We start from the raw sequence: 24,612 nt of genomic DNA, 5'->3' as shown, positions 1-24,612 counted from the left end.
GGGAAAAATGAATCCTCATGGCAATTGCCTTGCAAAGAAAGAGAGCAGCAAAATTTCATGACTTCTGGAAACCAGCATGGCTTAAAGCCTGGAGGTATTTTTTTTAAGTTTATTTATTTATTTTTGAGAGAGAGAATGGGGAAGGGGCAGAGAGAGGGGGGTACGGAGGATCTGAAGCAGGCTCTGCACTGACAGTAGAGAGTCTGACGTGGAGCTCGAACTCATGAACCATGATATCATGACCTGAGCCAAAGGTAGATGCTTAACTGACTGAGCCACCCAGGTGCCCCTTAAAGCCTGGAGTTTTAGAGGTCAGTAGGCTTGACTCTGAAATACCTCGGAGGACGTTGAGACTGTTCCTGTAGAGAAGGCTAGACAAACAGTCCATGGACATACAGCATGAAAACAGTGATCTGAAAAGCACCTGAAGCACACAATGAGGAGGTTATTCACTCATCTCAGAGCACATCCCAGAAAGACAGCATTCACAGAGAGACCCCTCCAGGAACAAAGGAACTGGCAGCTGCCATTTTCCTTCCCCAATCCTCAGCATAAGCACAGGCCCACCTGTAGGAAGTAGCACAGTGTAGACACTGGCTACTTAACTTGCTTATGCCAAGCCCTGCCACCCACACTCTGGAAGAACTGCCCTTCCCAGTCACAACTGCCTCAGTCCTAGCATGGTGGCCCCCTCCACCAGAAGACCAACCCAAACCCCTGCCAACATCACATCTCCTGACCCAGGAGTTTTGCAGGGACTTAATTCTACAGCAGTGGTGACAGGTCTCATTTCACAAGCAGACCAGAGCACACCTAGTCAAAACTCACCACATTCAGGCCAGGGACCAAACACTGCCCACAACAGGTGGAGAGAGCCACTGCAGATGACTGGCCTGATGGATAAAGTGGCCAGGAAGCAACAACAGAGAACATGCAGCCCACATTGGAGATACTCCCAGAAGCGCCAGACCCTGGGGAATAGGGAACACTGCACTAAAGGCACTACAGGAACTCTTCTTCATAAAGCCATTACCCTTAAGAACAGGAAATGTAGCTGACTTTCCTAACACAGAGAAATAGGCAGAGAGACTAAGACAAAATGAGAAGGCAGAGTAGTTAGTCCCAAATGAAAGAATAGAACAAGGCTACAGTTGGAGATTTAAGCAAAACAGATATAAGTAACATGCCTGATGGAATATTTAAAGCAGTGATCAAAAGGATACTCATTGGACTTGAGAAAGAGTGGAAGACACGCGTGAGACCATTAATACAGAGATAAGGATCACAGAAATAAAGAGCTTGTTAAATGAAATGACAGACATGCTTCATGGAATGAACAGCAGACTGGAAGAAGCAGAGAAATGAATTAATAACCTAGAAAACAGAGTAATGGAAAACAATCAAGCTGAACAAAAGATGAAAAAAATAATTATGCAAAATGAGAAAAGATTTAGATAACTCAGTGACTCCATCAAATGTAATAACATTTGTATTACAGGAGTCCCAGAAGAAGAAAGAGAAAAAAGGGGACAGAGAATTTATTTGAAGAAATAATAGTTGAAAACTTCCCTAATCTGGGGAAGGAAACAGTAATTCAGATCCAGGAGACACAGAGAAACCACCACCCCCAACAAAATCCACAAAGCAGATCCACACCTAGACATATTGTATTTAAACTGGCAAAACATGGTGATAACAAAAAAATATTAAAATCGGCAATAGAAAGGAAGACAGTTACATACAAAGGAAACCCCATAAGGTTATCAGAAGACTTTTCAGCAGAAACTTTCCAAGCCAGAAACAGGTAGCATGATATATTCAAAGTGCTGAGTAGGGAAAGCCTGCAGCCAAGAATGCTCTATCTAGCAAGGCTATCATTTGGAATAGAGGCGAGATAAAGAGTTTCCCAGACTGGGGTGCCTGGGCGGCTCAGTCGGCTGAATGTCCAACTCTTGATTTTGGCTCACGTCATAATCCCAGAGTCTGGGATCAAGCCCCACGTCAGAGTTCAAGTCTAGAGTCTGCTTGAGATTCTCTCTCTCTCTATCTCTCTGTCCCTCTCCCCTGCTTGCATTCTCTAAAATAAATAAAATGAAATAAAATAATTTTCCCAGAAAAACAAAAACTAAAGGAGCTCATGACCACTAAATCAGCCCTTCATGAAATACTAAAGGGGACTCTTTGAGTGGAAAGGAAAGACCAAAAATGACAGTATGAAGGTAGGAAATGCAAATGCAGTAAAAATGAATATTTCTATAAGAACATCAGTCAAGGAACTTACAAAATAAAAAGATGTAAAATATGACACCATATACCTAAAATGTAGGGAGGAGAGGAGTAAAGAATGGATTTGAACTGAAATGACTATCCACTAAATATAAACTGCTCTATCCAGAAGATGTTCTATACAAACCTAATGGTAACCACAAGTCAAAAGCCACTAATAAATATGCAAAGAATAAAGAGAAAGAAATCCAAATATATCACTAAAGAAAGCCAGCAAACCATGAAAGAGAGAAAGAAAAGAAAGGATCAGAGAAAATCTTCAAAAACAATCACAAAGCAAGTAATAAAATGGCAATAAGTACATATCTATCAATAATTACTTTGAATGGAAAGGGACTAAATGCTGCAATCAAACGACATAGGGTGACAGAATGGATAAAGAACAAGACCTACCTGTATTCTGCCTACAAGAGATTCATTTTTAGACCTAAAGATACCTGCACATGGAAAGTGAGGAGATGGAGAAATATTTATCATGCAAATGGATATCAAAAGAAAGTCAGAGAAATAAAACTTGTATCAGACAATATAAACTTTTTTTAAAGTTTCTTTATTTTTAGAGAAAGAGAAAGATGCAGGGAGAGAAAGGGAGAGAGACAATTCCAAGCAGGCTTTGTGCTGTCAGCATAGAGTCCGATGTGGAGCTCGATCTCACAAACCATGAGATCACGATCTGAGCCAAAATCAGGAGTCAGATGCTTAACCAACTGAGCCTCCCAGGCACCCCAGACAAAATGGACTTTAAAACAAAGACTGTGACAAGAGAAAAAGAAGGAGACTACATAATAATAAAAGCAACAATCCAACAAGAAGATAAAATAATTATAAACAGTTATGCAACCAACTTGGAAGAACCCAAATACATAAAGCAGTTCATACCAGAACTGGTAAAAATAAAATAATAGTAGAGGCCTTTAACACCTCACTGACATCATTGGACAGATCATCTAAACAGAAAATCAACAAGGAAACAAATGGCTTGGAATGATACACTGGATCAGATGGATTTAACAGGTATATTCAGAACACCTCATCCTAAAATAGCAGAATACATATTATTTTCAAGTGCACATGTAATACTCCCCAGAATAGATGACATATTGGGTCACAAGTCTCAACAAATTCAAGAAGATTGAAGTCATACTATGCATTTTTTTCTGACCACAACACTGTGAACCTAGAAGTCAACCACAAAGAAAAAAAAATCTAGAAAGACCACAAACCACAAATACATGGAGGTTAAATAACACGTTACTAAACAATGAAGGAGTCAACCAGGAAATAAAAGAAGAAATTTTAAAAGTACATGGAAAGAAATGAAAACACACACACACACCCCACAACGGTTCAAAACCTGTGGAATGCAGCAAAACCTGTTCTAAGAGTGAAGTTTATAGCAATACAGGCCTATATCAAAAAGCAGGAAAAAAAATCTCAAATAAACAACCTAACCTTACACCTAAAGGAGCTAGAAAAAGAAGAACAAACAAGACCCAAAATAATAGAAGGAAGGAAATAATAAAGGTTACACAGAAATAATGAAATAGAAAGTAAAAAAACAGCAGAACAGATCAATGAAACCAGAGACTGGCTCTTTGAAAAGATCAACACAATTGATAAACTTTTAGTTAGACTAATAAAAAAAAAAAAAAGAAAAAAAAAGAAAAGAAAAAAGAGAGAGGACTGAAACAAAATCAAAAATGAAAGAGGAGAAATAACAATTGATGTCACAGAAATACAGAAATATAAAAAAGGATTATAAGAGAATATTATGAAAAATTATATGCCAACAAATTGGACAACCTAGGACAAATGGATAAATTCCTGAAACATAACTTCCCAAAACTGAATCAGGAAGAAAGAGAAAATTTGAACAGACCAATTACCAGCAAGGACATTGAATCAGTAATCAAAAAACTCCCAACAAACAAAAGTCTGGGACCAGAATGCTTCACAAGAGAATTCTACCAAACATTTACAGAAGACTTAATACCTATTCTTCTCAAACTATTCCAAAAAAATAGAAGATGAAAGAAAACTCCAAATTCATGCTATGAGGCCAGCATTACCCTTATACCAAAAAGAGATAAAGACACCGCACACACATATACAAAAGAGAACTACAGGCCAATATCTCTGATGAACATAGATGCAAAAATCCTCATCAAAATATTAGCAAACCAAATCCAATAATACATTAAAAAAAATCAGTCACCATGATTAAATGAGATTTATTCCTGGAATGCAAGGGTGGTTCAACGTTAGCATATTCATCAGCATGATACATCACATCAAGAAGAGAAAGGATAAAAACCATATGATCACTTCAATAGATGCAGAAAAAGCATTGACAAAGTACATCCATTCATGATAAAAATCCTCAAAAAAGTCAGTTTAGAGGGAACATACTTCAACATGATAAAGGCCATATATGAAAAACCCACAGTTAATATCATCTTTGATGGGGGAAAAAATGACAGCTTTCCCCCTAAAATCAGGAACAAGACAAGGATGTCCACTCTCACCACTTTATTTCATTTCATTTCATTTCATTTCATTTCATTTCATTTCATTTCAAATATTTATTTACTTTGAGAGAGAGAGAGTGTGTCAAGTTGGAGAGGGGCGGGAGACAGGGAGAGAGAGTCCCAAGCAGGCTCTGCACTGTCAGTGCAGGGCTCAATCCAGGGTTCGATCTCACAATCTGTGAGATCATGACCTGAGGTGAGATCAAGAGATGGACACTTAACTGACTGAGCCACCCAGGCGCTGCTCACCTTTATTCAACATAGTACTAGAAGTCCTAGCCACAGCAAACAGACAAGAAAAAGAAATAAAAGGCATCCAAACTGGTAAGGAAGAAGTAAAACTTTCACTATTTTCAGATGACATGATACTCTATATAGAAAACCCAAAAGGCTCTGCCCCAAAATTGCTAGAACTGATAAGTGAACTCAGTGAAGTCAAAGGGTACAAAATCAACATATAGAAATCTGCTGTATTTCTATACACCAATAATGAAGCAGCAGAAAGAGAAATTAAGGAATCAATCCCATTTACAATTGCAACAAAAATATAAGATACCTAGGAATAAGCCTAACCAAAGAGGTGAAAGACCTGTACTCTGAAAAGTATAAAACACTGATGAAAGAAATTGAAGATGACCCAAAAAAATGGAAAGACATTCCATCCATGCTCATGGGTTGGAAGAACAAGTATTGTTAAAATGTCTACACTATCCAAAGCAATCTACAGATTTAATACAATCCCTACCAAAATAACAACAGAATTTTTCACAGAACTAGACAAACCTAAAATTTGTATGGAACCACAAAAATCCTGAATAACCAAAGCACTCTTGAAAAAGAAAAACAAAGCTAGAGGCATCACAATTCTGGACTTCACAGCTATTGTAATCAAGACAGTATGGTACTGACACAAAAACAGACACATAGACCAATAGAGCAGAATAGAAAATTCAGAAAGAAACCCACCATTATATGGTCAGTTAATCTTTGACAAAGCAGGAAAGAATATCCAATGGGAAAAAGGCAGTCTCTTCAACAAATGGGTTGGAAAAACCGAGCAGCAATATGAAAAAGAATGAAACTGGATCATTTTCTTACACTGTACATAAAAGTAAATTCATTACGGGTTAAGGACCTAAATGTGAGACCTGAAAGCATAGATATCCTAGAAAAGAGCACAGGCAGTAATTTTTCTGACATCGGCCATAACAACTTTTTCTAGAGAGGTCTCCTGAGTCAAGGGAAGCGAGCAAAAATAAATTATTGGGACTACATCAAAATAAAAAGCTTCTGCACAGCAAAGGAAACAATCAACAAAACTACAAGATAACCTACTGAGTAGGAGAGGATATCTGCAAATGACATATCCCTTTATAGGGTTAGTATCCAAAATATATAAAGAATTTATACAATTTGACACACATAAAAACAAATAGTCCAATTAAAAATGGGCAGAGGACACGAACAGACATTTTCCCAAAGAAGACATCCAGATGGCCAACAGACACATGAAAAGATGCTCATCATCACTTATCATCAGGGAAATGCAAATTGAATCCACAATGAGGTATCATCTCACAGCTCTCAGAACGACTAAAATCAAAAACACAAGAGACAACAGGTGTGGTGAGGATGTGGAGAAAAAGAAACCCTCGTGCACTGTTGGTGGAAATGCAAATTAGCACAGCCACTGTGGAAACAGTATGGAGGCTCCTCAAAAAGTTAAAAAGAGAACTAGCCTATGATCCTGCAAGTACATTACTGGGTATTTACCCCGAGAACACAAAAACACTAATTCAAAGGGATACATGCACCCCTTATGTCTATAGCAGCATTATTTACAACAGGCAAGATATGGAAGCAGCCCGGTTATCCACTGACTGATGAATGGATAAAGAAGATGTGGTATAGATATACAATGGAATACTATTCAGCCATAAAAAAGAACGAAATCTTGCCATTTGCGATGACATGGATGGAACCAGAGAGTATAACGCTAAGTGAAATAAGTCATTCAGAGAATGAAAAATACCACATGATTTCACTCATATGAGCAATTTAAGAAACAAAAAAAACAAGCAAAGCAGGGTGGGGGGAGAGAGACAGAGAAAGAGAGAGACAAACCAAGAGACAGACTCTTGTCTATAGAGAACAAACTGATGGCAACCAGAGGGGAGGTGGAAATCGGCTATGGGGATTAAGGAGTGCACTTGCTGTGTTGAGCACCGGGTGATTAAAATAAAAACTTTAAAGGAAAAGGAAGTGTGATGGAGGAATAATGAGTGGGCAGTGAGACCTGGCAGTGGAGATCAAAGGGCAAAATAAGTCAGAGGAGACACCAAGGCTTAGGCCTGGAGAGCTCTCTGGGTTACTGCCAAACAATCTTTAGCTTGTCCTGGTTTATTTTATAAATGAACAATTTGGTTTTCTTTATTTTTTTTTATGTTTATTTATTTTTGAGAGAGAGAGAGAGAAAGGGAGAAAGAGAGAGACCGTGTGAGTGGGGGAGGGGCAGGAAGAGGGAGACACAGGATCTGAAGCTGAGCTGTCAGCCCAGAGCCTGACGCGGGGCTCGAACTCACAAACTATGAGATCATGACCTGAGCTAAAGTCGGCTGCTTAACCAACTGAGCCACCCAGGCGCCCCACAACTTGGTTTTCTGACAAGAGAGTGAGTTGTTTCTACCTGCTGTCATTTCCATTATATTGTGAGCTTTTCAGAGGCAGAGGCATGTCACCTACTTTTCTGTTATCTCCCAAGACACCTGATCCACATGCAGATGATTAGTGATCATCTGCTAATTTTATTTTATTTGATAAAATTATGAATGAAACTAGAATAACAAAACAAGAGCTACTCTATTGCTTTTTAGTTTACCGCAAGGGTTTTCTCAAAATGATGTCACCTGCCAAAATGATAAAGACAAAACATCTATCAAATGAATGTACTCAATTCTAAATCAGGGCTGATCTAGACCCAAAACTTAATCATGCTGGCCTTCACTTTCAGAACCTATCATTGGAAAGTATAAAAAACCCACCATGTCGGTATCATTAGTTATTAGGGAACTGTAAATCAAAGCCACCAGGAGGTACCACTTTGCGCCCATTAGGATGGTGAGAATGAAAAGGACAGACAATAACAAGTGTTGGTGAAGGTGTGGAGAAATCAGAAGCCTCATACCCTGCTGCTGGGAATGTAAAATGATGCAGCCACTATGGAAAACAGTTTAGCAGTTCCTCAAAAACATAAACACAGAGTTCCCATTGGACACAGCAACTCTCTTACCTATACCCCAGAGAACTGAACACAGGTGTTAAAAAAAAAAATTGTACATGATGTTCATGGCAGCATTATTCATAATAGCCAAAAGGTGAAAACAACCCAGATGTCCATTGACCAGTAAATGGATAAAATGTGGTTTATCCACACAATGGAATACTGATCAGCAGTCAAAGAAATAAAGTACAGATATATTCTGCAACATGGATGAAACTTGAATACAAATCATGCTAAATGAAAGAAGCTAGACACAAAGGCCACATATTGGATTCCATTTCTATGAAATGTCCAGAATAGACAAACCCATAGAGACAGAAAGTGGATTCGTGGTTTCCCAGGGGTTAGGAGGAGGGGGAAGCAAGGAGTGATGGCTAATGGGTATGGAATTTCTTTTGGGGTGATGGAAATGTTCTAGAATTTGATAGTGGTGATGGTTGCACAACCCTGTATACTAAAAACCACTAAACTATACAGTTTAGAAGGGTAAACTTTATGGTATGTGAGTTATATCTCAAGAAAGCTATAATTTAAAATTTTTTAAATGAAAATAACTATGATTAGAATTAATACGAGGAAGAAAATAAAGCTGTCAGTGGAGCAGTCTAAATAAAAAAGGAAGGTCAACCATACAGGAAAAATTTTTAAATAATAATTATAGTACATTTTAACATTATATAAAGATTACATGTTGCTTTCCCTAAATTTAGCTTTTTCAAAGACCTTGTATTGATTTGTACTTATTTTGAAAATGCTGCCTAAAGGCCAATTATAATTAACACTTGGATACTAATTCAGCCTGGGCTAGGGACACAGAAGGATGACATAAATGAAGTAAAAAACATACACATACATCATTATTTGCAAAAGAAGGAGAAGGGGAAGGAGGGGAAGGAGGGGAGATGAGGGGAAGGAAGGGGAGGAGGGGGAGGAGGAGGAGGAAGAGAAAGAGGAGGAGGAGGAAGAGGAGGAGGAGGAAGAGGAGGAGGAGGAAGAGGAACAAAAATACCATGAAAAACTGACTTCAAGCCAAATAAAAGTCCAAATATCCAAAGTAAATGAAATGAATATGCTACAAGCCCTCTGTAAAAGTAGACAAAAGAAAATGCAAATATTCATTAAAATGGTAGTAATTCAAATCCAAAATAGTCACTCTTCTGGTTGCAAACAATTATTAAGTAAACATCTGTTCCAATTATACGTCAGTTAAAAGAAAAATAAACATGTCTGAGGCACCTGGGTGGCTCAGTTGGTTAAGCCTTTGACTTCGGCTCAGGTCACGATCTCACAGTTTGTGAGTTCGAGCCCCGCATCAGGCTCTGTGCTGATGGCTCAGAGCCTGGAACCGGCTTCAGATTCTGTGTCTCCCTCTCTCCCTGCCCCTCCCCTACTCACACTCTGTCTCTCAAAATTAAATAAACACTAAAAAAATGTTTTTAAATAAAAAATACAAAAATGAATGCACCAATGTATGCAGAAGTAAAAGGTCAAGGGAAGTACGTAATATTTTCATACCAGAAATCCAAAGGTAAATTCCAACTCGTGGTCACTGGGTTAAATGATAGTGTGCAAATCTTCCCAACAGCCCTCTTCCTCAGCATGTTTCCTTGTTCTTTGGTGTGAATTTTTAGATGTGTCCAATGTTGCTGTGTATTTGGAGCGTTTCTGCGGGAAGACCGACTTCAAACAGAATTCCCATTTTGAATACAGCGTTCAAGTTCAAGTTGATTGGGCTTATCATGGTCAACAAGGCTGTGCAAAAGACCGGGCATGCAAAATGATTCCTGAAATGAAGCGCCTTCACTCTGCATCAGCTTAAAAAGACATGTTTTACAGCCTACATTGCGATTCATCTCAACCTAAGGGAGAGGATGAGTTTGCTTCCTCCGAACCTGACACAAATGCAGGATGACCTCTCGCGAAGCAGCCTGAGCAGGGACTGAGCGGAAAAGATGATGACTCTGCAGCTCCCCTGAGACCAGACCGAAGAGTCCTTGCTTCAGGGGGAATGGGCCCCTCTCAGCAGGCAGACACTCCAGGGGCAGAGGACAGTCCTGACAGGGTGTCCCGCAGCAGGGGAAATGACACAGCCCTACCCAGCGGACAGCAGTCCTACCCTGCAGCCACCAGAGCCCAGCTACTCAAGGATCAGCATTTTCCAAAGGGAGCACTGATCAAGAAAGTGTTCAGCTGGCAAATGTGCTCAGGACACTACTCTTCTTGGAAACTCACAATGAGGCTATTCAGTGATCTGAACAATCCAACCATAAGAGATCATTAACCTAGTTTAAATCACATAGCTAATCACAGAAGCTTTTCATTACAAAAATACAGCACGTGCGGATCTACGACTATCCAGTAATAGCCACTTGGGGAAACGCTAGTCCACACTCGTCATGTTCCATGTTTTAGCTACATTTTTGACTTGGGTTGTGATAGGGTTGCCAGGCAAATCATTATTCATATTAAGTATGTCCCATGCCGTACGTTTCTTTGCTAAATCTGGCAGCCCCAGTTGAGACACGGTGTCCTGAGCAAACCCCGTGGGACTAGAGATGCCTCTACTCACCATTCCACGGTGACCTACTTACCCCTCCCTGCAGCCTCTGTGACTCTACTCTCAAACGCAGCATGCTAGTTATGTGGGCCACCGTTACAACGAAGGCCGTTACCTTCTTCGGGGTGGCACTCTGGGACCCCGCTGGAGCCCATTATGAGGTTGCCATCTTCATCGTGCCGCTCCAGGGTCCCAGGGGGACAGGTGGGAACAGGGGTGGTGGGTTCAGGGGTGGTGGTTGTCTGCGTAGTGGTTCGAATCGTGGTCGTTGGACGTGTGGTGGTGGTCGTGCGGCGGGTGGTGGTGGTCGTGGGTCTTGGGGTTGTCGTGGTGGGTGTTGTGGTTGTGGCGGGGGCACGGGTGGTTGTTTTCACAACCTCCAAGCCCACCAGGGGCTTCCCTCCAAGACTCAGAATGGGTTTATCCTGGGCACTGGCCAGAGGTTTGCCATGCCGCCCCTGCCCGAAGAGGGGAAGGCCATCAGGGCTCACCACAGGCGTCCCTCCCAGATCTGAAACAAAACCGAACCAAAGCCGTGCAACAAGATGAAATAATCCAGAGGAAGTAAAAAATAAACCAAGAGTGTCTTCTCAAACTTATGTATTTGTGTATTTTAAACAGTAAAAAGCAAAGGAAGGAATAAAAGAATATTAAGAGAGGTAGCAATGTCTGCCGTTATCCAGAGATTTCTGGGCTTATTATATTGCCCATTACTCTGTATGACCTTATTAAATATGTAAATACTTCATCGATATGTCCGATTACCTTGAAACAACTCTTAGTCTCTGGTAAGGAAAGTAATTCTTTCCTCCTCCCGATTCCTAAGCCTCGGGAGGAAAAGTGTTACATTGTACCAGGGGTGGCAAACTCACTCTTCAAAGGGCCAGAGAAGAAGGAGGGCCAGATATTTTAAGCTTTATGTTGCAGCTACTCAACTCTGCCATGAAACTTTGGGGCGCCTGGGTGGTTCAGTTGGTTAAGCATCTGACTCTTGATCTTGGCTCAGGTCATGAACTCAAGGTCTGTGAGTATGAGCCCCGCATCAGGCTTTGTGCTGACAGTATAGAGCCTGCTTGGGATTCTTTCTCTCTCTCTCTCTGCCCCTCCTCCACTTGTGAGCACTCGCTCTCTCTCTCTCTCTCTCTCTCTCAAAATAAATAAACTTTAAAAAAAAAAAGCATAGAGTGTACACAAAGGAGTGTTTCTGTAAATTTCAAATAATTTTTACTTCACAATTATTATTCTTTGATTTTTTTTCCAATCATTTAAAAGTGCAAAAACGCGTTTGACCTCATAGGCATTACAAAAGCAGGCAGCAGGCAGGGCTTGGTCTTCGTGCCATGGTTTGCTGCCTCCTGTTGCTCTAGGCTGCCCTATTTCAAGAACAAAGTCGAGCACCACCTTTTCTGGAGGCTGGGATCTGAAGCAAGGGTATAACTACACTTGGATCAGGGGAAAAGCTACGTTCTGCCCCTGTGGGGCACTCCTTTCCACATGGCTAAACGTAACTGGACCAAGGGCCCCCATCACAAATGGGGAGGGGGTTGTTATTCTACAGCTAATTCAGAACATTTTTGTGGCCGAAAAACCACTGTCACTTACCCACAATGGTGCGACCATCTCCTCCCAGTTTAATCCGAAGAGGAGTTCCTTGTGAATCTTGGAGGTACCTTCCCTCTTCATTTAATACTAACCCACGGTCGAGATCCACGACCTAAACCCATGACACAGATTAAAGCATATACTGAGCATTAATCCAACTACACAAACATATGAAGCCTCCACAGAAGGAGACCATAATGTGAGTAGGAAACATTATTTTTGTCCACATCATTTGCAAGGTTTAAGAATGAAGTGTAAATGTCACATTATTGTTTACCCATAGAATATGTAAATTGTTTTAAGTTTCTCAAATACGCAAAACATGTGCAAAATGCTGCTACCATTTAGTATGCTGTGTGTAATGCTGAAAAGCAGGAAACAACTTAAGTGTTCATCAGTGGAAGGAAGGGGTTAAATACATTATGGCCCATCCATACGGTGGAATGCTAGCAGCCCATGATACAGATTTGGCAATTCTACATATATTGACATCAACTGCTACAGACTCAGATTACAGGACTGCCTATTTTGCAGAAATAAAAATATATCCATGTGTGTAGATAAGCTTAAAACTGCAGGGAAAAATCATCTGGACGGACATACCCCAAACTGTTAGTAATGGTTTTCTCTGAGGCGTAGTTTGGGGTATTTATTAGCCTAAAATATATCTGTTTCATAGATTTCTGAATTGTTTTAACTTCCAGCCATGACCATGTATTGCTAGTGTATTAAAAACAGGAAATGTTTCCATCAGGCTGTTACTGTTAAACATCGAAGTTGCTATAACAAACAAATTAAATTGTAATTAAACTGCCTAATATAAAATGCATGCAAAAACTTCATATTCTAAGGAATCATAAAATTGGGGCGAGGGGAAGCTATTACCATCCCTGTTAAGAAACAAGCTCATGCTATATACACTGGTGGTTCTCCAAGTGTGGCCTGGACCGGCAGCCTCAGCATCAGCTGGGAAACTGTCCGCTATGCTAATTACCTAGCCCTACCCTAGACCTTAACTGACAAGTCCCATGATGTCTGAGAACCATGACTGCACAGCAGGCCACAGGAGGAAGCCACTTTGTTGGGTGCTGTCTTGGTAATTAAAACTCATTTGTATAAACCCTACTTTTGAACTCGACTCCATACCGTTTCTATGCAAAATTGTTTACAATGAAGGGTGCTCAGTCAGTTAAGCATCCAGCTCTTGATTTCAGCTCAGGTCATGATCTCAACGTTTGTGAGTCTGAGTCCCACGTCAGGCTCTGCGCTGACAGTCTGGAGCCTGCTTGGGATTCTCTGTCTCTCTCTGTCTGTCTGTCTGTCTCTCTCTGCCTCTCCCCTGTTCATTCTCTCCCTCCCTCCCTCCCTCCCTCTCTCTCTCTCTCAAAATAAATAAATAAACTTAAAAAAAAAGTCTTACAAAAATCATTTATGATGACATTTTGCTTTAATATACATTCTTCCTTTATAAATTCCTAAATTTCCTTTGAGAAATGATTAAATGTATCTTTTACTGTGACTAAAACTTTTATGAGTCTCTCAATATGTTTTCTTACACCTTACTGTCATAAAGGGGAAGTTTTGACCGGGAATTCCCAGTCAAACTATGAATAATTGCATAATGAATAATGAAAAATGAAAAATATTTTAAATCCTGGGACTTTGTAAAGTGTTCTCCCCATTATCCTCTAACCTGCCAAGAAATCCCTAGCATTTATCTTAACCTCAGGAAGTGAAAGTCATTAAAGCTTAAGCATATATAAAATACTAATAATTATTTTTTATGTCAGTCAAACAACAATTATTGGAAAATTCAAAAGGTGATCTGTTAAAAATTGCCTGTTTGATTCAGTATGTTTTGATTTGCTCATTTGTTTTTACCCTGCTTTCGTTTGCAAAGGATTTGAGACAATTTACAGGGAAAACGTGTATACTAGTTGATCAAGTAATAAGAAAAACAATAAAAATAAAGCTATCAGAGGTGGAGAAGAAGCCAATTTGAGAGGCTAAGCACTAGCGTGCAGCTGGAACATATGTCTGTGTGATTTTCCTAACCCGTCAAAGCAAACAGGAAATAAAGGCCCCTTTTATTTTATTGGCAATGCGAAGAAAGCACACTAGTGATTCAGGGGAATGAAGATCTTTCGCAGCACTGGAAGAAACAGCACGCATGTATACTGAGATTGAGTGGTTACAAGTAGAGAAGAAAAACGAAAGACCATTTCGTTTATTGTTGCACAATGCCCACCATTTTCTCCTCCCAACAGCATGAAAATGACTGGTATGTGTAAAGAAGTTTACCCTACCCACTTTGTTCCTTGAGGGCCATTGATAATTCTTTGTCCACTTGGCTTTCCATTACTACCAGGAAGTGCTTTCGCTTCTACATTTGGTCTGCCATTATAACCTACATGGCACGGAAGAAAGAAACAAAGAAAGAAAAAATACAGCAAAAACAAAAACAAAAAAAAATCTGGTAAATTCAACACTCCTGTCGAGTTGGTTTCATACCAAACTCTAAGCAGTAACATATCATTTCTAAAAGAAATACTAAACAGGATTTTAAACCAATAGCTTATACATATTAGATGCCAGTCTTAAATTGTGACTTCCAAATACCCAGTATGAATGTCTATTAAAAGTACAGTAAAGTCATAGTTTTCTGACAATATTGGGGAAAGGTGACAGTCCAGAGTAAGTAAATTTTCTAGATAAAGCTTAAGACAGTAATGGCTATAGCATTATTTTAGCCAGTTGGAGGACAGAGGGAGAGTTGGAAGGATGGAGAACACCACCTCTAAAATAGACTAGATGCTGTCCTGCTCTTCTCAACTGTACTAAACCCAACAACTATTTCTAGCTGAATCAGGTCCACTCATCAGTTGCCAAGTGTGAACGCTCGGGGCTGACTCGAAGCTTGCTCACGTCTTCGGCGCCGCTTGAGAAGTGTTAGCGCAGAGAGAAAACAGAAGGTTCAGTTAGCGGCCCCTTCCGTTGCTCCTGTCTGCTCTTGGCACCTGCCCTTCCTCTCCATCTCTGGGCATTTCTGATCAGCTACAGTTAGTGCAAGGTCCGCGCTGGGAGCGCTCTGGCCCAGCCCTACCCACAGCACCAAGAGCTTGGGCTTTCTGACAACTATTTGCAGGTCAGAGACTTATTTTTCTTGCTCAAATAGTTAATGAAAATTAAATATTTATGGAAATTCTGCTATCCACCAGGGAATGCGGATTTCACATCTATTATCAAGGTCTTAGAATTGCTTGAAATAGTCCATTTTAATAGAAAACTGACCTCTCCGTGGTGCATTGTTCTATGTCTTTACAGTGGGCCAAACTAACAATACATAGTACAGACTAACAAACACTAATACATTCTTTCAAGAATCTTCCATCATGCCCAAATTCCAAGCAAGGATTCTGCCCTGGGGTCCACGCAGACTCTAATTCATAGCTGTCTACATTCTGCCCTCAATGTAAGTCACACATGTGCCTGTTACTCCTCTGTGTGACAATCATCCTTAACATGCATTTTTTTTTTTTTTTCCTGGAAGTTTTAAACAACATTCACTGACTGCAAAGTCGAAGCGACACATGGGAGTCTGTCCCAGGGTGTGTTAAGTTGAGAATCAACAAGAACGAGGTCAAGCCTACACAGGTACCCAATTCCTTACTGTGGATTCTTTAAATCTACCCTGGCAGGTGAAGGACTAAAAATAACCTACAACACAGGAACCCGAGTCTGGCATCACGACCGTGACACATTTTCACGGATTAAGAGCATGTGTTCAGGAATTCAAAGAGGCAGCATGTGACAGAGGAACGGCAGGGGCGGGGTTGGAGGGGGGCGGGAATCCACGTCTGGGATGGGAAGCTGTCTGACCTCGGGCAAACCACTCAGATCCTGGAGCCCTAGCTTCCTCATCCGAAAACCAGGAGAAACAAGGCAAGAAGCAAGGTTAAGAGGATGAAATCACGTTCCATCTGCAAAGCCCTTAGCACAGTGCGGGGACACAGTGGACACTCAATAAGGTAAAATGAAAGCCTCTCAAGAATTGCTAGGAACGCTACGGAGAGCCACAATGAGAATGTTAAGTTAAAAGCACATTACCTGGCCTGGTAGGGGACCTCACAGGCTGGCGGGCCAGAGGGTTCCGGAACCTGGAGTTCATCATGCGCTGGCGCAAGGAGAGCATGGGGGTGGTGGCAGTATAGGCCGGAGGGGCGCGGGTGGTGAACCGCACCCGGGCGGCGGGGCCTGCGGTGGCCGGGCTGCGGTGGGGGGGTCGGGGCGGGAGGTGTGGGGCTCTCGGGGGGCTGCCTGGAGGGGGAGGACGCTGCACTGGAGTGTCGTTCTCATCCTGGGGGGAGCTCACCCTGGGAGGCGCGGGCACAACGAGGGGCTCAGTCTTGTCCTTAGCGCTGTTCCCATCTGCGTATTTGCCGCCCCTGGGGCTGGAGGAGGAGGGCCACTTTAGAACAGAGGAAGACAGAGGGTCCTTGTCCTTTGCTCCTTTAAAAAACATCGCGTCTTCGTCCTCCTCTGCCGAGACGGACTGCTGAGATTTAGACGGCAGGGGCTGGCGTTTGGACGGGGAGGCTGGGTCCTTCTTCCCCACAGCCTGGGGCCCCAACCGGCCCGGGCCCCTGGGGCGGGCGAGGGGGTGGGGGCGGGGGCTGCCGGGCCTCGGCGGGGAGACCGGGGGTCTGCGGAGGTGACTGTCGCCCGCGCCTCCCGCCTGAGCCTCCAGCTGGCTGTGCTTGGGAAGGGACGCGGTGGCCTCCCTGGCCCGGGCCGCTGCTTCTGCGCCGTCCTGGGGGGTTCCGCCAGATCGGCCCTCGGAATCCTCGTTGCGATTGTGGGGAGACGTGGGGAGCACCCCTCGGGAGTTGGCCGTGTGAGGGGACTGACTGCCTCTGGCCGCGTAGGGGTCCGAGAAAGAGGCGCTTTCCTGCGCCGCGGGGTGGGGACGCTCGGGCTGCGGGTTGGCCAGCAGACGCCCCATCTCCTTGTTCTGGGGACCACGGGGCGGTGGCTGCGCCACGGAGACCTCGGAGGAAGGCACGCTGGCCCCGGGGTGGTGCTGTGACCGCCGAGCGGGGGCCAGTTGCGCTTTGGGGTAGCCGCGCTCCACAGCCACTTCTGTGCTCTGCTGAACATCCTGCGCCTTGGGGGGCAGGGCTTTGCCCTGAGGATGGGCACCTGCCACAGTGCCCGCGGACTTGGGGTTCTCGGGCGGGGGCTCCTTCCGCTGAGCGTTCACCCCTCTCTGCGGGCTTCTTCTGAGGTGATCCACACCCAGGGAGGAAGGCTGCCTGGAGGAGGAGGAGGACACGTGGTCGTGTACCACGGTGGCGGGAAGCGGCTTCTCGTCCTCTGCTTCACTCTCCGCGCCGTGTCTGTGGATACTCGAGCCGTGCGTATGGTCAGCAGCTGACTGAGAATTCACCCTCGAGTGAACTCGGGGGGACACGGTGGACGGTGGGGAGCTGGAGGGATGCGGCCGGAGTCCTCGGCCGCTGCCAAACCGGCTCGGATATCTCGTGTGGGCAGCAAAGGGCTTGTTTCTGAACAAACTGAAATGTCCAGAGACAGGCGGACCCGCTGGCAGCCGGGCCCGGGAGGTGGGAGCCGTGGCCTCAGCCTGCCTGCCTTTATCTTCTGTATCATTGTCACCAGCCCCATCAGAGGCATCTCCTCCTTCAGAGGCCTGTGTCCTTGAGGAGACACCAGAAGAGGAGGACGACTTGGACTGTGACGGCGCACTGGACTTGGTAGCTGGGGTGTCGTGCCCAGCCTTCCAGCCCCTGGACAGTGGAGCTCCGGGGTGTGGTTCAGGGGGCAAAACCCGAGATGACCCTCCCTGGGGAGGAGAAAGTTTGGAGGGTGGCACTGAAGCATCTGAATTTTCCTCCCTATCCCCCAAGTGGGGTGCCCTCCGAGCGGGCAAGGCTGGTTTTGTGCCATGGTGCGCAGGGCTCCTGTCCCGCAGGGCGCTGGAGGGGGCCTGGTGGCTGGGCCACACGGCTGGCCGAGCGTGGGTGGGGCTCTTGGGAGGCGGCCGCTGGGAAGCGGTGTCCTTGGGGGCCGGGGAGCCGGCGGCTGGCTCTTCCTCCTCGTGGCCCACCGAGTCATTGTCAGCAGAGCTGGAGGGCAGGTTGGGGAAGGGCCCCCATGAAGGGCGGTGAGGGCTGCCCTCAGTGGGCATGTGGGGTGCAGACGAGGCTGGCGCAGAAGGGGAGGCCCCTGGACGAGGGTAGGGAGCCCTGTCTACACTTTCCTTTCGGGGCAGCGCTAGTGTGTGAGCTCTGGCTGGAGTCCTTCCAGGAGCAAGGGCTGGGGGGACAGATCTACTAGGTGGCCTCTGCTGTGGCTTCTGGTCTTGAGTCTCCGAGGACGCGGTTGGTGGGTCTCCCCGAGAATCCAGCTCCTCCTCGCCGGTGATTTCTGTCGACTGAAGATCTAAAACTTCAGTCTTCTTGGAGTGAACCTGGGGTTTCCTGGGCACCCCACCGTTAGCCAATATTTTGTTCTTCAAGTCAAGAAGAGGGTTCTTGACATTTCTGCCTCGGGGAGAAACAGGCAAATGAGTGTGTTTTGAGGAAGTGGGAGCTTTGGGAGACATCTCCGGCTTTTCAGGCTTCCAGTTATCCTCTGCGTGGGTTTTCTGCACATCGGACACGCCAGAACCAGCTATAATAGATTTCAAAGATTTTGCCGTCAAAAAAGATTTGAAAGCTGTGCCACATGTGGTGAGCATTTAACATGGCCGTGTGAAGGCATTTATAATTAGTCATTGTAATTTCTCATTCTTTAGACATTGGACACATTTTCCACATTATGGCAATCTCTCCTAAACACCTCTTTTGTTTAAAGTAAAGATATAGTAGTCCTAGCAAACTGTATTACATTTCTAGAAATTGAATCAAGTTATGTCACAGCTTATTATTGCAGGCATTTTGAAAGGAGTACTTGCAAGTAATCCGTTGATTTTGGCAATGCAAGATCTTATGTAGGATTTTCTTAACATAACTGTCAGGATATTACAGATGTATGACAGCCACTCTTAGCGATGTAGGCAAGAAATACACATAAGCTTGGTACAAAATGTTGAATGATCTACACTCAAGACCAAATGGGGATGCGCTGTGATGTGTGATGTGCAGGTGAAGGGTGAGCAACAAATTTGTAATTTTTGAGACATTACAAAGTGTTCCCTATTCCCCGCCCCTAACAGGCGGGTACTTGCTTCCTCCTTCTTCCTTAAAATCCCTTTAATAATAGATATGTTCGCAATCTCAAAATAAGGTCTAAACTAAAAAGGCTCCTCGTGTAGGCAAAACATTATATGACACGTACCCTACAATTTACCCTTTCTTGAGAGCAGGGTTGAATGTGGGAAGGGATGCGGGGAGAGAAGGAGAATGTATATGGCAATGGAGGACCCGGAGGGAGCAAACCTCATCCATTTCACTTTTTCCAGCACAGAATGGTTGAATATTATAGTATACACTGTGGAGCCATCCTCACATCACAGTGAAGGAGACAGCTACCGATATCGGGTGTCAATACGGGGAAACAGAAAAGAAAATACAGTCCAAAAATGCCTCACTCCAATTTTGGATTTTATTAATTTTCAGAGTGGTCAGACACACAAGGTACTTAAAATTCTTCCCACTAAAGCTGCACTCCAAAATAATGGAACATAAACTAAAAATTTTCAGTGCTATTTAGAAATTGAGGAGAGCTAACACATAAAAATGTCACATCACACCTGCAAAAATGTTCTTCCCGTGTCATCACAAGCCCTAAATTATACAGTGATATGAGATTAATCACATAATTAATACGTTCGTGTTATAGTAATATTGTAATAGCAATTCATGTTACTAGCAATCAATAACATTTTAGTCTCCGGGGAGACTAATTTCTAAAGGAACAACAAGAGACAAATTTAGCCCCCCAAATCATCAACAGAGCAGCACTAAACCCAAGGGCATGATTCAAAGTAACACTCCACAGTTAGCAGTAACAAAGAGAGAGAGAGGCACAGACACACAGTGCTTACTTGTTGGCATAGCGACAATGAAGGCTTTGGAGTGAGGCCCCAGTCCTCTCCTGTTTGCGGCCCGGATTTTGAAAAGATAGCGTTCCCCAGGCTGCAGACCATCCACTAGGGCAGAAGTAGTCTCTCCAGGATAGGTGAGGGACTTTGCTCCAAATGGTTTGAGAGCCGGGGCGTATGAAAGAATGTATTCTGAAATGATTTGGCAGACGGTTGGAAGGAGGAAACTGAAAACAGTCCTGTGTCCAGCAGACAGACTGTATGGGCAGGATGAATTAGAACGTGCATTACTAAAATTAATACTCCAGCAATGCACGCCGAGTCAGCAGCTGGAGCATAAAGACAGTGGAAGGTGAACTAGCGTTCATTCGGGCTACCAGACAGGGTCATGGAGGGTTTAGCAGGCAATTTTCCATTTTTAGCAAATCAAACACATGGAACCCAGGAGGCCAGTCTTCATACAACTTACCCAAACTATTTACGCTGCGTTGGGACTTTTTCTTCATTGTGCTTTTTGCTAACTTACTATGTCACATTAGTATACCCTGAGTGGAAGCAGCCATGGGAGAAATGACAACTGTAAGAACTGAATCTCAATTGCTGCCACCTTTAACAGCCTCAGTGTGTTCGTTTGAGCTATTTTTATTTGCGTCTTAGGCCAGATAAATTCTATACTTGGAGCAGAATTTCACCTTTGTAGGAATTACAGTCTTAACTCAATATAAGGGCATTTCACAGTATTTAATACTATGGGGAAAAGTTGCTAGTTCATAGATTTATGTGATGTCTAATGTTTCCGTCTTGAATCAGTGATATTTATAGACACGTACAAACATGTAATGTCCTTAAACTTTGAAAATCAGAGCAAATTCAGTCCAAGGAACTAATATATCTCTATGCTTATGTGGAAATACCATAACGTAAAGAAGCCATGTTTTAAAGCAGAATTTCCACCCTCAACTACAAACTGTCAGGTCTGTTTTCCTCCCAGTGAACTCATCACATTAGTGGGAGGATGCACTAACCACAAAAAATAATTTGAATCACAGAAAAGCTAAGCGACTGTCATACTATCTACATCCTACATAGAGGAGCACAGAAGACCTTTTCTTTTCCCTGATATCTAATCTTTAAAAAGTATGTTAATTAAAAAACTTCAACTGAAAATGCTTTTGTAGCATTTGTCCAGAAAAAAAAAAAAAAAACAAAAAAAAACCACCCAAACATTCTTTTCTCTTTGAAAATGAGCAAACTAGTCATTTGTGGTGGTCACAAGTAAGAACTAAAAGAACCCACTGCTATAAAATATTGTCATACAGATTTTTTTTATGAATTCAATTCATCTGGAAAAAATGTAACCATGTCGAAGTATATTCTTCTATTATGTCTTCTATTTCTCATACATATAAATTCCCCAGTGTAATTATGAATTTTCAGTCCCACCACCACACCTTTATTAAAACCACCTAACGGGCGCCTGGGTGGCGCAGTCGGTTGAGCGTCCGACTTCAGCCAGGTCACGATCTCGCGGTCCGTGAGTTCGAGCCCCGCGTCAGGCTCTGGGCTGATGGCTCAGAGCCTGGAGCCTGTTTCCGATTCTGTGTCTCCCTCTCTCTCTGCCCCTCCCACGTTCATGCTCTGTCTCTCTCTGTCCCAAAAATAAATAAACGTTGAAAAAAACAAAAAAAACAAAAAAAACAAAACCACCTAACAGGGTTAAGATACATGAGTTCTTTTGGACACAAAAACTCGGTAGCTATTATTTCTGAAAATATTTCATTGACTACGAGGGAGCTTTATTTGCCAAAGGGCTATAAATATAAACTAAGATGTGGGAGAGGGAAAGAAAACAAATAAGTAGCATGGTAATAAAGTCATGAAAAGAGGAACAATTGACTTTTTTTTTTTATAACTAACAAAAGTAGTCAGCCAAAAAACGTATTTACACAATTTTCACAATCCTTTTCAGCATCACAATAGTACAGCCAAAGCTCAAACTGTCATAAAAAGGATGAGCAAAAGGGCCAACTTTCTTCTCTTCATTTGCTTCTGATTTATTCCACTGGAAAAAAAAATGAGCAAGAACAGTATAATATGTTCTTTAAAAACTGCAAAGTGAGAAAGCAGTAAGTTTGGAAACTACTGCCCCGCATCTACCTTCCTTAACTTCTATTTGTCCCACGGACAACCTTACAGGTCCGCAAAGACAACTTTCAGCTGCACACAAGAGAACTTTTCAGTTTTTTAATTAAGAAATCCTCAAAGGAGATTAGCAATAACTGTCTCTACTTCTTTAAGCTTACACAAACTTGTCAGAGTATTCTGGACAGACTTAAGTTGTCTTCTAAAATCAAATAACAATAAAACGTACCCTTAGGGTGCATTTATATAGGCACTGTCAGGGGGGAATCTCCATATAGCCTTTTAAAATATCTCCAACAGACTTCCGAAAGGTTCTTAAATATTTTTACGTTAAAAAGAAGTGATTTGTGGGATGCCTGGGTGGCTCAGTCTGTTAAGCCTTGGACTCTTGATTCCAGCTCAGGTCATGATCTCTAGGTTTGTGAGTTTGAGCCCTACATTGGGCTCTGCACTGACAGTGTGGAACCTGCCTCGGATTCTCTCTCTCCCCCTCTCTCTCTGTCCCTATCCCGCTCGTGCTCTCTCTCTCCAAATAAATTAAAAAAAAAAAAGAAAGAAAGAAAAAAGAAATGATTTGTGCTTTCTTTAACATTGTCAACAATTTTTAAATTTAACTAGTTGTGAATATTTTATTCTATTTTCTTTTCATCTTCTGTGTTTTTTTCTAAGGTCATAGTTTATTTTTCCTCAACCAAAAAAATAATAATAATAATTTAAAAAGCTGAAAAATAGGAAAAAATCCATTTTTTTAATTTTATTTCATTACTTGATTTTCAAACCCATTAAGTATTTATGGTCTCATTCAAGACATTTGTGGTCCCACAGGGTTCCAACTCACTTCTACGTTCCATGATCTTCCTGGTACAATGAAAAGACCCCTAGCATGAAACACAAGGTGTGGCTTATATGGATAAAGGTTACGCTGTCACACCCACACAATCAAAAACATCCCTCCTGACAGCAGCACCAAATTCCCTGTGGATAGGGAAGATGGAAAGTCATCTTCACGACTACCTGGACCTTCCTGACAATGAAAACCCTGCATGAAATACCCTTGTCCATTGGGTTAGCGCCCCACAAGCGTACGCTGTTCCCTATTGCTTTTCCAGTCACCAATCCTGCTATTATTAGAACTGGTGTTCATCAGAGTCAACGGACACATCTCTGTTTGGAGTACTTTGCTGCGGTGTGCACCTTATACCTTAAATAATGAGGTTCCTACCTTTCACTTTCCCTTCGGTCTCAGGCAGTGCATCCCAAGCGACAGTGACAGCTGTAGATTTGCCATTGACTGGCCAGACGTTCAAGTTTTCAGGAGCTGTTGTAGGAGCTACAAAAGAACAAGGACCCAAGGTTTAAAAATGCCCTTATGGATATTCAACAAGTGTATGACATGTGGTCCTACATACAGATTTTTCACTGAAGCAATACTGTGTTCATTTTTATTATACACGAGAAAAAAATCTACACTCCCATTACTCTTAGTGTAATATAGTGATTTATGTCAGTGCTACCAACTTATGTAGTGAGTTTAGACTTATCTAGGGAAATGCTTTTAGAATTTCAGAATTCCTCTCATTGCTGAATATTGAAATATATAAAGAAGACTAAAATCCAGTTCAAACTTCTTTCTCATAAAGCTTTTAAAGACATAGTTTTAAAAAACAATTGATACAGAGCAAAATTTTCCCCCAGGATCAAACACAACCTCAGCCTTAGGAAGGAAGAGTCTCTCCTACCCTCTAGAGCCAGGCATTACCCTGGGGCATTCACGCAGAAGTGGTGATTCCTAATTATTCTCTATCCTAGGGTGTAATGTGCTCCACATGTCAGACTAACATGCTAATGAAAATGGCCAGTGAAGGATAAAACACAGATCCAAGGGAACAGTTCCTGAACTTTTTTGCATTCATACATAGAAACACTTCCAAGATTTCGGAGTAATGTTACTTTAAAAACTGCCTCTGCTGGGGCGTCTGGGTGGCTCAGTCGGTTAAGCATCCAAATTTGGCTCAGGTCATGATTTCATGGCTCGTGGGTTCCAGCCCTGCGTCGGGCTCTGTGCTGACAGCTCAGAGCCTAGAGCCTGTGTTGGACTCTGTGTCTCCCTCTCTCTCTGCCCCTCCCCCGTTTGTGCGCTCTCTTGCTCTCTTGC

At 42.8% G+C, this 24,612-nt stretch overlaps 1 protein-coding gene across 1 annotated transcript in view; it reads right to left on the bottom strand.

The window, feature by feature from the left end:
• The window catches only part of FNDC1 (fibronectin type III domain containing 1), a 107,070-nt gene that overhangs the window by 26,311 nt on the left and 56,147 nt on the right, over window positions 1–24,612 (bottom strand). The window contains exons 9-14 of the mRNA XM_045500189.1: window positions 23,680–23,787; window positions 20,319–20,507; window positions 16,361–18,943; window positions 14,560–14,660; window positions 12,254–12,365; window positions 10,767–11,162 (exon numbers count right to left, since the gene is read on the bottom strand). Coding sequence (XP_045356145.1) covers window positions 10,767–11,162; window positions 12,254–12,365; window positions 14,560–14,660; window positions 16,361–18,943; window positions 20,319–20,507; window positions 23,680–23,787 — 3,489 coding nt within the window. The remainder of the gene's footprint in view (window positions 1–10,766; window positions 11,163–12,253; window positions 12,366–14,559; window positions 14,661–16,360; window positions 18,944–20,318; window positions 20,508–23,679; window positions 23,788–24,612) is intronic.

The sequence above is a fragment of the Leopardus geoffroyi genome, chromosome B2, assembly GCF_018350155.1.
Source record: "Leopardus geoffroyi isolate Oge1 chromosome B2, O.geoffroyi_Oge1_pat1.0, whole genome shotgun sequence".
Classification (NCBI taxonomy): domain Eukaryota; kingdom Metazoa; phylum Chordata; class Mammalia; order Carnivora; family Felidae; genus Leopardus; species Leopardus geoffroyi.
This window is presented reverse-complemented; position numbering and strand designations above follow the sequence as displayed.